This window comes from Sitophilus oryzae, unplaced genomic scaffold (genome assembly GCF_002938485.1).
Source record: "Sitophilus oryzae breed Bouriz unplaced genomic scaffold, Soryzae_2.0 scaffold_396_pilon_pilon, whole genome shotgun sequence".
Classification (NCBI taxonomy): Eukaryota; Metazoa; Arthropoda; class Insecta; order Coleoptera; family Curculionidae; genus Sitophilus; species Sitophilus oryzae.
Window position 1 is genome coordinate 158159 of NW_022146969.1, and position 17043 is coordinate 175201.

Genomic DNA, 17043 nt, shown 5'->3' on the forward strand with positions numbered 1-17043 from the left:
CCACTGTTTCCGCCACTAGAGTAGGAGGAACAAAAAAACTTGAAGGAATTAGACCGTTGTCTCTGTTCATACTACCTTTACATTTATTATTAATTCTGATGCTTTCATATGCATCTAATTGCCTGTAATTTGAGACTTGTTTAATTAATTTTAAATTATTGCGTTGCCGAACATATTGTTGATAAAGAACATTGTATAGATCTTAATAATTTAAAATAAATTAAACAAGTCTCAAATTACAGGCAATTAGATGCTATGAAAGCATCAGAATTAATAAATGTAAAGATAGTATGAACAGAGACAACGGTCCAATTCATTCAAGTTCTTTGTTCCTACTACTCTAGTGGCGGAAATCTAACTATTACGCTCAGTGGGCTCTGACTCGGTTGGCTAGATTTTGCCACGCCCACTCGGTGCCCACTGAGCGAGTATATAAACGCTCAACTTGTAGATTGTACTTTAGTTTATAATCATCTGCTGATGATGCTAACATGGTTAGCGAAACGCGCGTCCAGTGTAAAAGTAAAAGTGTTTTGGTGTATTGTGGTGATTTAGTGTTTTTATTTTGCCTATTACTAAGACTTCGCTGTCCGTCCGTCCGTCTGTCACAAAGGTCTATCTTATGAACCGTTATAGTTAGACAGTTGAAATTTTCACAGATAATGTATCTATGTTGCCGCTATTTATAAATAAAAAAGTACTTTGACTAAACATTATCTTTTAAGTAAGAATTTTACATAGAATCTTTCAAGTCCTCGGTGGCCGCGTGGTTAAAGCGTTAGGACTTTACGCTGCTATGACGTTGGAGCCGTAGTAAGGCAGGTTCGAATCCTAGTCAAGGCGACTTTTTTTTTATGGTTTTTTTTTTTAATTTTTACATATTTAATATTGATTAATGCAATTTTTAGTAATGTGTTTCTTCATTTTTTTAAATTAATTATACGCGCATTCAAAATTTCATCTAAATCGGAAAAAGTTTATAATAATATAGTCTCTAATGTTGTATAGATAATGAATGGTAAACCCTTCGTACGCGAGTCCGACTCGCCCTTGACCAATTTTTTCAGCGCTATTTTTTAAAAGTAATTTTCATAAAATTCTCGAAAGCTTGACACATTTGAAAAGTAGTTTTATTAGCCTGTGTGGGTGATTATTGACTGCATCCTCACTTAAATTTTGAGTCAGTCACGACTAACAACTTAGTCAATCACGACTAACCTGCTATTTTTATCTTCTTCTTCTTCTTCTTTTAGAAGGCGTATCGCCTGTTTAGTTCCGGTTTCCTCCTCGTCTAAGCAACTCCTGCGAGGTTGACTGCCAACTGTCTTGCCAACGTTTAGGTGGTCGTCCAGTAGGTCTTCTGCCATGGGGTACGTTGTTGCGAATTATTATGGCCATTCTGTCGGGGCCCATTCTATTGACATGCTGGTTCCATTCTCTTCTTCTCTGCCTTATCCATCTGACAACGTCGTTTGTTTGGCACTTTTCTCTTATGTCTACATTTCTCTGTCTGTCCCTCAATGTGTATCCAGTTATCATTCTTAAGGTCTTCATTTCAGTAGTTCGTAGGATTCTCTTTGTTACTGATGTTTCAGCTCTGGTTTCCGCACCATATGTCATCACTGGTCGTATGCAGGTTTTGTATATTCTTGACTTACATTCTGTACTCAAATGTTTGTTTTTCCATATGGGATATTTAAGATGTCCTGATATTGCGGCAGCTTTATTGGCTTGTTTCCTTACTTCTTCTTCCAGGAATCCTGAGCTTGTAATTTTGCATCCGAGGTATTCGAATGACATTATCTGATCAATAGTTTTGTTTTTTATTACCAATTTGCACCGTAGAGGCTCCTTTGTAATGGTCATGCATTTGGTCTTATTTGTGGAAATTTGCATGTTAAGTTTTTCTGCCTGTCTGTTAAAAGCTTGTAGCATTCTTTGGAGGTCGTCCTCTGACTCTGCAATAAGTACTGCGTCATCGGCATAGCATAATATGTTTACTTTATGCATTCCCATTCGATATCCTAATCCAGTTTATGACTTATATATTTTATTCTTGTTTCTGATGTGCTTATTTTATTCTTGTTCTGATTTGTTTACTATAATTCCAAACATTCTTTACCAGTGCGATAAATACCTTATACTGCGATTCTCTACTTTCAAACCACATGATCAAATTATGAATATAATTCCCGAAATTATATTTTAGATGCGGTTACACTGGAATTTTAAAAATGAACTTGTGAACTGTTACAGAGTTGAAACATACACAAACCTGCCCGTGACTCAATATTTTTATTAAACGTATACGAATTGCGGAGATAATTTTATAAACAATGAGATAAGGGTCTCTTGCGATGGCTGTACAACGACAAAAAATTGTTATGAGTCAGTCCCTGATATTTTGATACATTACGAATAAAATGATTACGCTTATCGTTTTAAGCAAAACTAATTAGCTTTGTTCGTGGGTGACTATATAAATTAAATCCTGAATCTTGTTCAGGATTTATTAAACAGCATGAACACAGCAATTAGAAATTTGCGAACCTTATCAGTTGCATACCTATCAAAAACTGCTGCTCTAGTGTTAATTTCTCTTATTTTATTTTAGGCATACCTAACATTTTGTTTATTGGATAGAATAGGTAATGAGTGAAAATCAAAAGCATAAAAATGACATTTAGAATCAATTAATTAAAAACTTTTTTTTTAATCATTAAAATTGTTATTTACTAATATACAAAAATCATACTTAATATACGTGCAATTTCAATCTCTTGTACTAATCTAGTAAGAGAAGAATCAAGTATAAGTTGTTTTAGTAAATGTGATATGTAACAAAATGTGATTACGGCTAAAAATTGACTAGTTGTAAAACTTATCCTATTAAAATCCTATTAAAAGAATCATCCTATTTGTGTATAAAATAGCGGGTAACCAGCAGCTAGTCTATGAACTAGATAGTTAGTTTGCAAATATACAGGGTTAGTAAATATACAGGTATGTCGTGGCGGATGCGCCAGGCTAAACTAGTGAATAATAATGAACTATTTATGATTTTTTTTGTATAATATGTAACTATACAGTGGTGGCCAAAAGTATGGAAACTTTTTTAATTTGTCATTTATGCTGAGAAATTAAAATATGAAATAAAACGACTTATATAATCGTGACCTACAAATCTATTGTTCTCCTACAAAAACTGCTAAACAGATTTTTTTCGCTGTGTAATTTTTGGAATACTTTTATTTGCTGATAAGCTGTTCATTTATATTCCTGAGAGTTTAAGCATAGCAATATTTTCTGTGATATTTTAAAAAGTAAAAAGTTTCCATACTTTTGGCCACCACTGTACATATACATATTTATTATTTTGGCTATGATAACTCCAGGTTTTAGTCTTTCAAAAGGGTGACAGTTAGTTAATAAACAAAAATGATGATCTTTATAATTTAATATCAATGTAAGGTTGTCTTCATTTTCTATAAATTGATTGTGCTTGTGCACGTACTTATGTGCTTTTTATCAACTTAGGGTAACTATATACTATACTTTATCTAGTATTTTGCAATTTAAAAAAAAATACTTATACCGAATTACTGTACTAGTACTATGATAACTAACATGATTGAATTATTTTTAATTTTGTTATTAGGTCCCTAAAAACTCTAGGGAATGTGAAACAACAGCTATCATCATTACAATTATTATTAACATCATATTAGTCGACACAGCTATCATACAACAGCTATCAATATCATATTAGTCGACACTGTAGTAGCTCAAAATATGTGTATTTCCGAAAAGAAAAAAAAATCGGATAGAAAATAATATCGTCATAAGAGAGTTTAATAACTACATAGTTTTCAAATTTAACAAAGATCTGTTAAAAATTTATTTGGTTTTATAAATAACAAGTACAAATTATTATAAAATCTATGATAGTTCCATAACCCACCTACAAAAAAAACTCCACATAGTCCGTATTAACAAAAAAAAATAACTAGATTTTGTAAATTACCTGGTAAGTATCTAAACCAGAAGTTGTTTCCGGTAAGTAACATACTACTTTAAATCACCATTTTAACAAGATTTTGTAAATAGTTTGCATCGAGGTCTGCATACTATCCAGTTAGAATGTAAACTAGCCGTTATTGTGCAAAATTGTGCGGATTTATTCAAAATATCCGAGATTTTAGTTTCTTTGCAAAATTGCTGGTTAATTTTAAACAAGTATTCATTTAAGCAATTGAAAAGGTAGTACTTTACTTGTCATCAATGTCGGCAATAGGATAATTATTGACGATTTACTGTATTTATATCAATTTTAAACGATAAACTCGCTGTCAAGCGGGGGTGTGTCAACTTACCACTTGAGCGTTCGGCGAATGAAGCAATTCGTGCTTTTCCAACTGTTCCTTGGAGGCGAACGATGCGCTACATTGAGCGCAGCCATACGGCCCACCTGGACCACCTAGAGGCGAGGGCGATACCGCGCTGCTGGCAACCGACATGCTCGTTTCTGATGACGCTGTCAGTTCGGTGTGCGACAGTTCCATGTGCTCCTTCAGGGCCTGAAAACTCTGACATCCTTTCTGGCATTGCGGACACTTGATGAAATACTCCGGTGTGGCGTTGAGCTCTTCTACTTCCTTGAGGCTGCCGTTTGTCAGCGACGGAGCTGAAAATAAAAGATAACCTTATTATAATGCATTCGCTTGCAGAAGGAAGGAGCGGCAATTTTTCGATACGTACGATCTGGAGTTTTGAACAAGGAATCTATGTTCGCGATGATATTCTCAAAGGCGAGTTTGGATTCTATTTCACTACCTGACATTTCAAATAAATAAGTTTGTTAGATATGTTACCTAGGTTGTAACGGTAAAATGATTTGATTGATTGATAAAATGTGTAAAGGGGTTTCAAATATTTCTATTACTATGGAAATGGAGGGCTTTGTAATCTATACCAAAGAATATACCTAGCTAGAAAAATAATGGACTCTGCCATACTGAAAAATGGTCCTACAGAAGTGGCGCCATCTATTGAGTAGGGCTTGTTTTAAATGGATCGAAGCGCGGGCTTTTTAAATGAGCGTATTTATTGAATTTTACTCTAAAATAATTAAATTTGACCTATTAAATCTTATTTTTTACACAAATTCAACAATACTAATAACAAGTATCGTTGTGATGTGTAAAAAATAAGATTTAACAGTATAATTTATACAATAAATATTATTTATTGTATAAATTATGGTTATTATAATAAAATAAGACCAACGTAATACCCCAAGGTTTTGTAAATGGAGTAAATATAAATAGGTACTTAAATGACAACAATAAAAGACTTACATTATATTTTTAGGGCCACAAACAAAAGGAATTGTCTAATTAAAACACATATTATAACAAATTATAGTTTGAAAAACGTTTTGATAATCATTTGATAATATTATGATTGACGCTATGACAACGACAATATTTTTTGAGAATTTGACAATAGGATGACAATGGCCCTTGGAAACTATGGAAACTACAAAAAAATTCTGATTTAACGCCATCTGGCAATAACTAGTAGCAACTTCTTAACCTAAAAATTAATTACACTACCACCTAGCGCCTGGGGCTGGAACTATTTTATTTGAAATTTCCGTGGAAACGGTGGAACCGCTTTTGCTATTTCACTTTCCCGCCCATCTATACGAGTATAGTATAGGGGAACGATAATTATTATTGTTCTAATTTTAGAAATATTTATTTTTAAACGAATATACAAGTGCAAATAGTTTTTGGGGTAGTATCCGTATATTTCTACCCAAGAAACACGTCTATCAGGGTTTTTTTCATGAAAAAAATTAAAAATTGAATTTTTTTTATTTTTTTTTTTGAAATTTATTTATTTTTTAGTTAAAAATATCTTCATATGGTAATATAGGTGTTAGATTAAATTTACAAGAATGAAAATCCAGAATTTTAACCTTTTTTGTAATTTTAAAGTAAAATATCTTGGTTATTTTGGTCTTATTTCAGAAACGGCAAAGAGAAAATATGTTTCTTTTTATGGAGATCTACCAGCCCTGAAAATATTTGCACTTATTTAAGGCTCACCCTGTATAACAATTCATTTCCATTAAAATATTGTTTTACAATTAAAATGAAAATAATAGTTTTTATGCGTACGCATTAGTGATTTATAATACAGTGGTTCTTATAAAAAAAATAATTATTATGGATCAGGTGTTAATAATAAGGGAGCGACATTTTTCGGCAAACTATGGAACGAATACTTTTCGGAGAAGAACTATATATATTTTATTATTGTTTGAATATTATTATTGTCCCGATTAAACGATAATGTGTTATGTAATTAGAAAAATATTGATAGTTATTCTTAGCTAGAATATTTCAGTCGTTGCTGAGATTCCGTGAAGGTGTGATGTCGTATGTTTTGTTAACTCTGAGATATTTTCTCTCTGTTCGATTATGAAATATAAAATAATCATAGCAGTAGGTGGCTTTCAGTGGATTCCATCATACTAATGTTTTACAGTTGAGAAAGTAGGGTAGGTATACGTTAAAATGATAGTTTAGGTTAACAATAAAATGTTTTTCTATAATATATATTGATATGTGGAAACAAAATACTTGACTGATGGTGATATGTTTTAAAATATAGGAACCGAAGATTTCGTAAAGTAACATGACATTTTTGAAAAGTATACTTCCTGTGTAGTCAGTGCAGTAATAAATAATAATTAAAAATACTAATGGAATACACAACCTTAAATAAATAAATATTACATAATCACTGAGTTTATACAGAGTGTTTCAAAAACATGTGCTGGCTCTAGTAAGCTTTAGGTATAGTCTGTGAAACGATTAACTTTGAATTTGACAGTTCTCGCGGGCTTTCCTAGTGCTAATTTTATTAAGTTAGCAACTTTTGCGGCCATGATGATGCAATGCCGTCTCTAATAGAACAGCCACGAATTTTATGACGTCACTCTAGTTGGATACTACGGATAATAAATATGTTGTAGAATACATGGAAAACATAATTATTCCTCGTATATGTAATTTTATGGATTATATTCGACACTATTTTTTTCATATGACACAACACTGATGAAGGCTATAAACGTTAGCTATAACGTTTTTTTTTAAACCAAAAAAAATAATGAAAACTTAATCAGCGTTTTTCCCGAACCTAAATCCCAAGAAAATCAAAAATTTTAGAATAATTTTACATATAAAATGACAGCGATCTTTATTTCATAGCCATCGCTGACCCCTTTTTTCCTATGATATTGTATTATTTGCAAATATAAATTTTTCAAACATTGATGCTTTCAAAATATACATATAAATTTTGTAAATGCAAATGATAATATATCACTATTAGTAGATATTGAATGTTTTTTGTTAAATTAGATCGATTTTCAAATCCCAAAATTTAAAATATATTTTACATTTTACCCATTATCTTATGTGCCTAATCATTATTTGTATATTGTAAAACATTTGCTGCATTTGTATGGTTCATAGTATATTTGCCAAAGTATTTATTACTATAAATAGGTATATATATATTGTATTTATTAACTGTATATTATGTATATTTTATGTAAACTATATCATTTTTAAAATACAAACCAAAAATACGAGGAATAATTATGTTTTCCATGGATTCTACAACATATTTATTAATCCGTGGTATCTAACTAGCGTGACGTCATAAATCTCGCTCCGAGGCTGTTCTATTAGAGACGGCATTGGGCTGATATTTAGAAATGTCAAAAGCTGATGAAATTTTACTTTTGTCAATTATGACATTTCGCGTCGATTTTTGCAAGAAGAGGAAGAACTGTCACTTGTTTTATTATTTTCCTTTTCTATTTCATGAAAGTAAAAAGAGTTACCTATCTGATTCGTTCAGGCACTCATTTTAAAGAATATCAGTAACTTTTTGGATAGAGGGATTTGATATTTGCCATGTTGGTAAAAAATAACGGTCAAAATTCAAAGTTATTCATTTTATAGACTATACCTCGGAATTTCACACTTTTCATTGTTTTGTTAGAAAGATTACTGTAAATAGAGCATATTGAAAAAATAGAGCATTTTTTTTGAGCATTTGAATTGCTTTGGTTAGCTTTTCTTTGTGGAGCAGGGTGTTAAGCTGTGGTTTTTATATTTTAATAATTAACTGTGATTTTACAAAAATATTATTAGATTGGTTAGGATTTGGGTTGCTTTGGTTATTTTTTCTTTGTGGAGGGTGTAAGCTGTGGGGGGCAAGCTGAGGGTGTAAGCTTTATGTAAGCTGTGGTTTTTTATATTTTAATAATTTACTGTGATAGATTGGTTAGCATTTTAGACACTTTTAAATGATTTGTTTTGGTTCAAAAGTGCTTCATACAAGGATTTTTTTCTTTTAAACTGTTCTATAGCAATAGAGCTTTCGACTAAAAAAATAAAAATTGCGAAATTCTGAGGTAGGTACTTAATGTGCTATCTCTCGTGAAGAGATTCCTCACGTAAAAATAAGATTTATTTTTATATGGATATAGGTCCGATTCTACTTTGTTTCGTAGTTATACAGGGCGTTAAAGTCTTAATTTTTTTTGCGATTTATTATGACTTTCTTTCAGGTGCTTTTAGTGATTCGAATGAAATTTAAAAAGTATCCTGTTGGTATTAAAAATAAATCTTATCTTTACGTCCCCACGATAGATGGCACATGTTTTTTGAAACACCCTGTATTTACTGCCATTAGATCAAATTTGTCTCATAATATGTATGTTTGTACGTTATAATTACATATCCAAAAAAACGACACGAAGGTAAACTTAGACATTTTTTTATATAAAATATAAATAGTATTTAATCAATTTGCAATAATAAGGGCATCATATTATATTTTTAATTATATTTATACATGTATAGATATACAGGGTGGTCCAAACTGTACTCCGGAAACTTCTGCAGCATGGTCCGTAGATGAAAATAAGTAAAAAAGTTCCTTTTTTTAAATTAATCATAATTTTTTCTTCAAAAAAAATGATGATAAAACAGTTTCTGTTGAACTTTTGCCACAAAAACATTTCACATTTATGATTTCAGTCTAATAACTATTTTTAATTAAGTTTAATTTATGTCAATGATGACAGGTATTGATAATTTCGATTTCAACTATCTGGAGAACCATTACTCGTAGCGATTTTTACCAAGAGACCTTTTTTACATAAAAAAACGTCAGAAATGTATATTATTGTACCTCAGTGGTCTTTACAGGTACGAACGAAAAGTTATTAGTCTTCAAACCAGTTAAAAAATATGTAATATGTGGTGTCCTCTCCAAGTAGGAGTCATATTGACATCAAAATCAAATTTCACATGCCAAAAAACTCCCAGTCATCAATTTTCATCCAAATATTGACGTTATTCCAGAAATTATTTGGAAAAAATCGAAATAAAAATAAAATTTCTACACTTTGTATCTCCAAAACTAAGTATTTTAGGACATACATTTATACGAACTTTTTTACTTATTTTTATCCACAGAAAATGATGCCAAAGTATCCGGAATACAGTTCAGACCACCCTGTATAAAAAACGTTGCAGTTAAAGAACATTCCTAAATATACTCTTACATTTCTCCTTTTTTCATGTTAATGAACAAAAAAAAAACAAATTGCGTAAAATAAGACTAAACGAACCACATTTTCATTCAAAAAAATAAACACATACGTGGCATAAAAGCGTAAAGTAGTTTTATAATTATTTGTGACAGGAAGTCCCTAATAAATTTTAAGTTGGTTTAATTGTTTCCCCTGTTAAGCACACGACTACGTGTACCTTGTATATCTACCGTTAAATTAAAGGCCTTTGTTAGGCGCAAAAATGCCGGCTAACAAATGTAGGTACAATATGGTCGCGCAGCGAGCGGTAAAAATATTATTTTAATGTCTAAACATTTACGTTACATGCGCGAGTTATTCTTAGATATAATTTCAGATTTACATGACGCCAAAGAAGTTTGAATCCGAGATGAAATGGATTGGAGAGAAGAGGTAAACAAAGGTATATGTCATCATTAATGTTGAGGAGGTGTCATTTTTAAGTGGAGTTTTAAGAAGCGATAACATGCGTTAAACAGAGGCGATTGATCGAATGTTGATGTTAAGATCAAAAACTGTTTGCAATAGAAATATGATGGAGAAGATTCCTACCTGTCAGGGAACGAATAGAACGGCGTTAGAAAAATATACAAGAATAGGCTTTTTGAAAAATGAACAGCAGGTATGCTTTTAATGATTATTATTTTAGAGGTAATTTAATATATCTTCTTGTCTTATTTTGTGCTTGATTTCTAAAAAAGTCTTAAGGTGAGTTTATATGCATTCGTCCGTCGGTCCGTCACTTCAGTCATATTTATGTATGAGCTGTCATTTTTGAAATAAACCAGAACACAAAGCATCCCCCTCTAGAACATTTTCTGTAGCAATAACTGGAAGTAAAACCTATACTGTGCGAACAAACACTAGAGGCGCTGCTAGTCATTAAAAAGTAAAGTCCCTAGATATATAAAGTACCGCAATTACCGCCATATTGGCGCCAAAACTAGCGGCAAATTTAAAAAGGAGGCCAACATTTCGCTGTTTCGGCTTTTTAAGCAGCTGGTCGGTCCGGCGCCAATATGGCCGACCAACATTGACAGGCAAGCCGTAAAATAAAATATTTATTAATTGTAATAGAATTACGTTTATTATCTCACAGTTTACCTTCTTCATTTTGACGTTAATATCAGGTTGTATATTAATATTCAATTTCATAAATTTAAATATTTAGGCCTATATATGTTAAAAGGGTTATAAACCAATGGTTTCCGTACAAGTGTATTTTTCAGTTGTATTAGCATTTTATTTATTTTACCTTTTAGCGCAAAGTACGCCAACAGAAGTAAGTTAATAGGAGGGAAGAATTTAGTTAGAATAACATTTAATATTTTTAAGTACTTAATTCAGTCGAAACAATTGGTAAAAACTTTGTTTGTTGATGAGAACGGGGATACCTATACCATAAGTAGACTTTCCCCTATTATACCAGTTATGCTGTAGTTAGTTTTGACAAATGACATGATTTAACGAAACTCTTTGGAACTATGAATCTAGGAATAAGCTACAAACTTAAATTTGAAGGCCGGCTTTTATACGAGAGAAATTTTGAACCATGGTTGAAACAAATAAATGTAATATCTTAAATTGATATGATACATACCTGCTATTTTTGAAATATATTAATATATTGATAGAAAGATTGTTTCAGTGTAGTATTACTTCAGGTAGTTTCGGCATTTTAGGTATGTAATTGTGCATATTAATTTAAAAATAACTTAGAATAATTATTGAAACATAGGAGCTCTTTATGTGTGCTGTATATAAGGTTTGTATGTTCTGGAGTCAGGTTTTTATACAACAAATTTATTATTAGTTGAAGAAAAGCAAGTTAATACCACATAATTCAATTAAAATATATTTTTGCTCTGCAATTTAATGTTATATTTGCAAACCAACAAGTGTCATAATGTTTAAGTATCATTATTATAAATAAAAAAGTTATACTGCTATAAATTTAACATTGAAGTAACTGTAATTATTGTTACACATAAAATAAGTAGGCATAATTTTACCTCGACAATATGTAAAACTTCAAATGAATCTTAACAATTTTATGTCATGTATGTAAAATCAAATTTAAATGGTCCACACTGTCATTTATAAATGAAAGTATGTGATTTAAATTTTTATTATACATAAAATTTACATGCTTACATTATAATGTTTACTTTTTATTAGTAATTACAATATGAACCAAAAAATATTAATTACTATCAATAAATATAGTTTTTAAATATGTCAATATTTTTATTTCGTTGTGTTTTGTGAATATTCGGTGTGTGATTTTGGCAATTTCCTCGTTAATTATTACTGTACTTGTACTTATTTTACCAAGTACATTTTATTTTAATTACTTATATTTAATTGCACTGGATTTTTTCGACCAAGGTCGCAAACTTGCGAAGAACTGTAAAGTTCCTAATTACGACAACAAAAATGGCAGTTTTTTTCTCGTTTTCCAAATCCCCAGAAAGATTCGAATTGTTTAGTACGTTTTTTTTCTGTTTATAGGTATGTAAAATACATAATTTATAATAACATCAATAATTGTTTTATTTTTATAAACTTTCGATCGGGTATTGATATAAATATTTTTAGTTTTGTGACAAAATAGGAATATTCAAATTAAATTATATGTTACATGTTTTAAATTACAATTTTTTTATTGTAATTTTTAATAAATGTATAATATAAGTTTTTAATATCCCTAGATTCATTACAACTAAAAAATCAGCTTGTAATATATATATATATAGCATATATGGTATATATATATATATATTTACTTATATATAGGTATCCCATCCTCATCAATAAACATATATATTTCCATATATATATATATACTATATATAAGTATATAAATGCTAAATGTATATTTGTGTTCTGTGTTCTTAGTGAGGAGGGCATCTGTAATGCTCCTGGCAATGTCTTCTTGAGAATTTTGTTTTAGTGCAACTCTACCAATTGTTTCGACTGAATTAAGTACTAAAATGCTAAATGTTATTCCAACTTTATTTCTTCTTACCTATTAACTCACTTCTGTTGGCGTACTTTGCGCTAAGGGTAATTTTTAATTAAACTTACTAATACATTAATGCATTTTGGCTTCATGTACAGGTCCATTCGTTACATAACCTCTTAACATATGAATAGGCTATAATTAAATTTATGAGATATTGAAAATAAATATACCACCTATATATTACAGCCCTTCTTAAAAGATAAACTGTGGATAATAAACTGAATTCTGAAATTACAATTAATAACTATTTTATTTAGACGGCTTGCCTGTGCAATAAATATGGTCAGCGTAATTATACAGGACCGACCAACATTCTACGCCAAACTTTCTACAATATAAAATATTTGGCCCCTCCTTTTTAAATTGAACCGCTAGTTTGCCATTTTTGATTAGATGGAGAGTTTAAAAATGAATATTTATTGTATTTAGACTATTTCAAAATTTTTAACGGTTTCGCAGATACACACAGTATTATTTCATATGGCGCTTTCAATGGTAAAAATACAGAGAAAAATTACTGGGTGGCTTTGATAAAAATTTACTGTATTAGAAAATAACCATATGAAATATGTAAAACCGCAAATATGTCAATATTTTTTATTTCGTTTTGTGTTTGTGAATATAAAAAAATGTGTGATTTTTAACTCTCCATCTATTAATTACTAATATGTACTTGTACTTATTTTACCAAATTATTTTACATTTATTTTAGTTTAGCTTAGCATTTTGAACATCACTGCATTTTTTTCGACCAAGGTCATATTTATACCAAAGTAAGAACTGTAACGTTCCTAATTACGACAACTACAAATAGTTTTGTTTTCAGTTTTCTAAATTTTTAAGAATTTTTTTTCAGATTGTTGAAAAAAATATATATTTTCTGATTTATTGGTAATATCTCTGAAAATATCATAATTTATAATAACATCAATAATTGTTTTATTTATATAAACTTTCGATCGGATATTGATATAAAAATGTAATTGTAATAAAATAGGAATATTAAAATTAAATTATATGTTACATATGATCGGATATTGATATAAAAAAATTTATTGTGACAAAATAGGAATATTAAAATTAAATTATATGTTACATATAAATTACAATTTTTTACTGTAATTTTTAATAAATGTATAATATAATTTTAATATACCTATTTCATTACAACTAAAAAAATGTTTCTGTAATATTAAAAAAAATAAATTAATATAGGTATTGATATTTCATGAATTTAGTTCGCGAACAAACTCAAGGGGGCGCTTCTTTTATATTTTCATTTCATATTTCATGACATATAAGTCAAAATTCTAAAGGGGGATGTTTTGTGTTCTGTGTAGTTTTTGAGGTTGAGAAATGCGCGAAGTCTTCTTAGTTCTTGGTTTACTTTAAATTACTACAACAAAGCTTGATTTCCAGATAAAATGGATTGAAGAAAGAAGTAAATAAGGTGAATGTCATAGTTAATGTTGAAGAGGTATCATTTATAAGATGAAATTTAAGAAGCTCTAACATCTGTCAAACAGAAACGATTGATTGCATGTTTAGGTTAAAATCAAAAACTGTTTGCATGAAAAATATGATGGACAAGATTCCTACCTGTCAGGGAACGAATGGAGAGGCGTTAGAAATATATACAAGAATATCCTTTTTGAAAAATAAACAGCAGGTATGGTTTTAATGATTATTATTTTAGAGATCCGCTTGCCATATTTTGTTCTTGATTGACAAAATATCTTATGAACAACAAAAAGTCGAGTAAAAAGTATGTGAGAAAAGCACAAAGTCTGAACAGCCGTACATCTGCTTTTGTGCGAATTTTCTGTTTAAAGCAGCACTTGTCTATGGCTAGACCTAGACGGTTACGCCATTTTTCTGTTTTGAGCTTGAGGAAGACTACCAAAGTCGTCGTGATGATGGGGTATAAGCTCGAAACCTCGTCTCCTTGGCCTAAACAGAAAATTCGTACTCATGCAGGTGTAGGGATGTTAAAACTTTGTGGTTTTCTTACCTATACCCTTAGTAAAAAATGTGTACACAATAAAAAGTATGTCAAATATTTTTGAGGTTACCAATGCGCGAAATATTAGTTATAAACTTGGTTCAGTTTAAATTACTACAAAAAATTATTTCTAGATAAAATGTTAAAATGTATTGGGGAAAGAGGTAAATATAGGCGTATGTCATAATTAATGTTAAGGAGGTGTCATTTTTAAGATGGAGATTAAGACACACTAACAAGAAGATTAAAACCTGTCAGAGAATTGTAGAAAGGCTGTAGAAAAATTATACAAGAATAGTCACTTTGAAAAACAAACACCAGGTATGCTTTTAATTATTATTATTTTAAATGTAATTTAGTATATTCTATTCTATATACCCTATCCATTTTGTTTAAAATAACCTAGTTATTTAACTTTGAAAATTTAAAAAATAAAGGCAACATTTTGAGAACCGTCGGCGATAACAGGCGCTTAAGGCTTTTTCACCAGGTTTTTCTCCTTATTCGACGCCTCAGGTGAATAATCAAGTGGCACTAAAAAGTTTTTAAAATTTCCCGGAAAATGTCAAGAAAAATACAGGGTCCGGCAATAGTGCGTCGGGCATCTGTAGCTCCTAGAATAAAAAACTTGAGAATTTTGTTTAAGTGTAAAGCTAAAGTATGTATCAGGATGTATTTCAGGAAAATATTTTAACTTCTATAGGGTGGCTCAAAAAAGTGTGAGTGAACCTGGATTTTTTTTAAATGGAACACCCTGTATATTATTGCATTTTTGGATTCCTTTCAGATCACTTTACATAACTCTAAGATATGAATAAATATATTTCGATAGTTTCAGAGATATTAAAAAATAAATCAAAAATATATATTTTTCAGCCCTTCTTAAAAAAATTATTAAAAATGGAAGAACTGTTCTGAAATCAAAACTATATTAGGTATTTACTTTAGATGGTCTGTTCTTACTTTGCTATATATATATATAAGGTAATCGTAAACCATACAGGATGTTCATGATTCTACGCCAAACTTTCTAAAATATAAAATATTTTTTCTTTGTTGTTTTAAATGGAACACCCTGTATATTATTTTTTTGTTAGATGGAGAATTAAAAAATGAACATTTTTTGTATTTAGAGTATTTCAAAATTTTTAACGGTTTCGCAGATACACGCAGTATTATTTCATATGGCGCTTTCAACGGTAAAATACGAGAGAAAAATCATTGGGTGGCTTTGATAAAATTTACTGTGGAAAATGCCTTATGAAATATAAAACTGCAAATATCTGCGAAACCGTTAAAAACTTTGAAATACTTTAAATACAAAAAATGTTCATTTTTAAGTTCTCCGTCTACTGAAAAAATAATATACAGGGTGTTCCATTTAAAAAAAACGAAGAAACATTATTTTATATTTTAGAAAGTTTGGCGTAGAATTTTGAACATCCTGTATGATTTACGGTTTTCATATTTATAACAAAGTAAGTACAGACCATCTAAAGTAAATACCTAATATAGTTCTGATTTCAGAACAGTTCTTGTATTTCTAATAATTTTTTTAAAAAGGGCTGAAAAATATATATTTTTGATTTATTTTTTAGTATCTCTAAAACAATCGAAATATATTTATTCATATCGTAGGGTTATGTAAAGTGATCTGAAAGAACTCCAAAAATGCAATAATATACAGGGTGTTCCATTTTTCCAGAAAAAATCATCCAGGTCCACTCACACTTTTTTGAGCCACCCTATAGAAATGAAAATATTTTCCTGAAATACATCTTGGTAAATACTTTAGGTTTGTACTTAAACAAAATTCCCAAATTTTTTATTCTAGGAGCTACAGATGCCCGACGCACTATTGCCGGACCCTGTATAAAATTTTCAACTTTTTTTTTCGTAAAAAAATCATAGGCGTGTTTCAAACAAAATAACCAAATAAAAAGATTTTTTGCCAAAATTTTGAGAACCACTGGATATTTTTTGGATTTTTTTTTCATGTAAATTTAAGCTACTACGTATGTTGCCATATTATCAAGAAATTATGTTTTTTAACTTAAAACTTACAGTTGAGGGTTGGAACCTTTGGTGTTACACAGCAAAATAAAAACACTAAATCACCACAATACACCAAAACACTTTTACTTTTACACTGGACGCGCGTTTGGTTGCTAAACTAGTTTATCATCATCTGCTGATGATGGTTAGCGAAACGCGCGTCCAGTGTAAAAGTAAAAGTGTTTTGGTGTATTGTGGCGATTTAGTGTTTTTATTTAACTTAAAACTAAAAAATTTCCAAAATTAAAACAAAACTTCAAATTTTCAAAAACAAAT

The 17043-nt window shown here is 30.0% G+C and overlaps 1 protein-coding gene across 5 annotated transcripts in view; it reads right to left on the minus strand.

Annotated features, from left to right (window-relative positions):
• Nucleotides 1-17043, minus strand: part of LOC115885533 (zinc finger E-box-binding homeobox protein zag-1) — a 680770-nt gene that overhangs the window by 28914 nt on the left and 634813 nt on the right. For 4 of the 5 annotated variants that reach the window (XM_030904489.1, XM_030904491.1, XM_030904487.1 and 1 more), the window contains one exon: nt 4374-4684. In XM_030904489.1, coding sequence (XP_030760349.1) covers nt 4374-4684 — 311 coding nt within the window. Of the gene's footprint in view, nt 1-4373; nt 4685-4758; nt 4846-17043 lie in introns of those variants that run through there. The other variant, XM_030904488.1, reaches the window with a different exon arrangement.